Here is a 2,576-nt window from a genome sequence, read left to right on the forward strand (position 1 = left end):
GGGTCAAATACCTGGGACATTAAAGTGGCTTATGAATTAAGATATGCTGTTTGGCTATATGGACAGGTGTGTGGCTGTGTGCAGGGGTGTGTGGCTTGGATGTGTGTTGGTGCACTGGTTAGAATGTGAGTCTGGTCTTGCAAACTCAAGCAAGTAAGCAGCACACATCTGCCCCTGAAAGGATGTGTGACATGCACAACCCCACCCCTACCCCAGCTTGGTCTCAAAGCCCGCTCGTAAACTGTGCTGTGTATTTCCAGACACCAGTCCCACCATCCGTGCCAGGTGCTGTGCGCTACCCTTCGATCCAAGCAGACAGCTGGAAAGAGGTTCCAGGACATTAGTCAGAGAAGGACCGAGGCTCTGGCAGAAAGGCAGCGGGGGAAGAATAAATAAGCTGATCGGGTGTGCTTGAGTGTCTGAACCGCAGAGGGCTTGGGATCAGAGGGAGGGAAACCATGGCCGGTTGTGGAAGAGGAGAGCAGGAGGCTGGAGGCACCATGTCTGCTACATTCATCTGGTCCCCAGGCCTCAGGCCATGAGACAGGACGCAGGTGGTGGGCTGCAGGTGGGGCCCAGGCCTCAGATGAGATTATGGGTCTTCTGCATCCGGCTGGAAGAGAGAACAAGGGGAGCATATCCCATCACCCGATCCCCTCGACGTGCTATCCACTTCTCTCCTGCAGCACGGTGGTACCTCAGGGCACCGCCACAGTGTCTGTGCAGCCCCAGAGGCCCACTGCCCCTTCACCTCCCTCTGCCAACCATTCCCCCCCCTTCAGTTCCTCACTCTCTTCAGTCCTCCCCTCTACTCCTCTCCTTACTCCACCCCCTCTCATTCTTCTCAACTCCGTTTTCTTGTTTCCCTTACCCTTTTCTTCCCTGTCTCCCCTTCTCTCTGTCCCCCCTCTGACCCCTCAGCCCAGATCCTTACTGGGGGCACTGGCAGGTCTTCTTCTCACTGAGGAGCCTCTTGATCTGAGACATCCGTGCTGCCTGGCGCTGCCCAGGGACAAGGAGAGTAGTCGTGAGGGTCCCAGGCCTCCAGGAGGGAGGTGCCTCTTGGAGGGGGGAGGGGGGGAAGCTGGCAGAGGAGAAGCATTTTACTGTGGCTTAAGCCCCGGTCCTGTCAGTGACATCTGTTCCTCCTTGTGCCTCCCTTCAGATGGGATCAGAGGCAGAGTCCGGTCTACAGTGAGGAACTTCAGGGGCTAGGCAGAGAAAGCTAAACCAGAAGCCAGGCCACGGGGTACTCAGTCAAGGATACAGTGCTTGAGGGTCCAGCGGTCAATTATGGGGTGCTCACTCACCTGTTGTTTCCGGCACTTGACACAGCAGGGGATGCAGAGCCCAAGGAAAGCCAGAAAGCCCAAGGCGCCCCCCAGCACGCCAGCCAGGAGCACTGTCTGGTTCATCACCCTTCTGGATAAAACTGGGAGAAGAAGGAAGGGAAGTGTTTGGACTGGGGATATAGCGCTGGAGGCAGGAAGCCGTGGGTCCACCCCAGATACTGTGAAGAAAGAAACTCAGTGCCTCTATCTAGGGACAGTCTTACCTGTGGCCACAGATCAGAGAAAAGGGCGGAGTGCAAAAGGTTCTTGGAGGTATAGACCAGGGAAGGGATGGGTTTTTGTTTCTTTGTTTGTTTTTTTCTTAGAGACTTCTCCAGAGAACTAGAAGCAGATGCCTGACACTAGGCCCCGTGTGTTTGTTTAGGTTTCAGGGGAAGACGAGGAGATGGGTAGCTCTTAGCCAGGAAGACCTCATCCCTAAGCAGTGTGGAAGTGGGAAGTATCTGGAGGATACGAGTGGGAACCTCGAGCTCAGGACCTCCCTCTCTCCTCACTTCTATCTTCAGGCCTCTGTACAAAATGCCTCCATGAGGAGCTAGGGAACTGAGACTCCAGGTCAGCATAGCTTGTCCCTGGGACTTTCCACAGTTGAAGAGGCCAAGGTTAGGGTGAGGCCTTAGAAACTGGATCCTTACCCTGGATCCTGGAGTCCAGCTGGACCTTTTCACCTTCACTCAGTAGACATTGCCACATTCCTGTCTCAGGGGCCTTCACTTGAACCATTTTCTGCTTCTCAGAGACCCTGGCCTCCTGGTTCTCCTGCTTCAGGGTCAGTCTCATCTTGGGAGAGGTAGGTCCCATCACCTCACAGGTCAGACTGTTGTTGATCTGAGCCACTGCAGAGGAAGGAGAGGCAGAGAGCTGGATCCTGCTGCTCAGGGTTCAAGCTGTAAGCGTGGAACCAAATTTCTGTCTCGCCTGGCTCGATGGCTACTCTGGCAGCCCTCGTGATTGCACAGACACAGGGTGTCCCTGGACAAACCGCTTAACTGCGTGCACCACTGACCGTAGTGAAATGTCTGAATGCCTCAAGTGTTTGAATAGGGCCAGGCATGGGCTAAGTAGGAAGGGTTAGTCACTGTGATCTGTGGAGGTGAAAAGATGACGAGTTAAGGGTACAGATAACCCAATCCCAGCACTCGGGAGGCAGAGGCAGGCGGATTTCTGAGTTCGAGGCCAGCCTGGTCTACAGAGTGAGTTCCAGGACAGCCAGGGCTACACAGA

The 2,576-nt window shown here is 54.9% G+C and overlaps 1 protein-coding gene across 1 annotated transcript in view; it reads right to left on the bottom strand.

Moving 5' to 3' along the window:
* Positions 1 to 532: 532 nt before the first annotated feature.
* Positions 533 to 2,576, bottom strand: part of Cd4 (CD4 molecule) — a 24,251-nt gene continuing 22,207 nt past the window's right edge. Inside the window, exons 7-10 of the mRNA XM_021191535.2 lie at positions 1,988 to 2,188; positions 1,311 to 1,432; positions 935 to 1,002; positions 533 to 613 (exon numbers count right to left, since the gene is read on the bottom strand). Of these exons, the coding sequence (XP_021047194.1) occupies positions 583 to 613; positions 935 to 1,002; positions 1,311 to 1,432; positions 1,988 to 2,188 (422 nt within the window). The 3' untranslated portion in view covers positions 533 to 582. The remainder of the gene's footprint in view (positions 614 to 934; positions 1,003 to 1,310; positions 1,433 to 1,987; positions 2,189 to 2,576) is intronic.

Source organism: Mus pahari, chromosome 2 (assembly GCF_900095145.1).
Source record: "Mus pahari chromosome 2, PAHARI_EIJ_v1.1, whole genome shotgun sequence".
Lineage (NCBI taxonomy): Eukaryota > Metazoa > Chordata > Mammalia > Rodentia > Muridae > Mus > Mus pahari.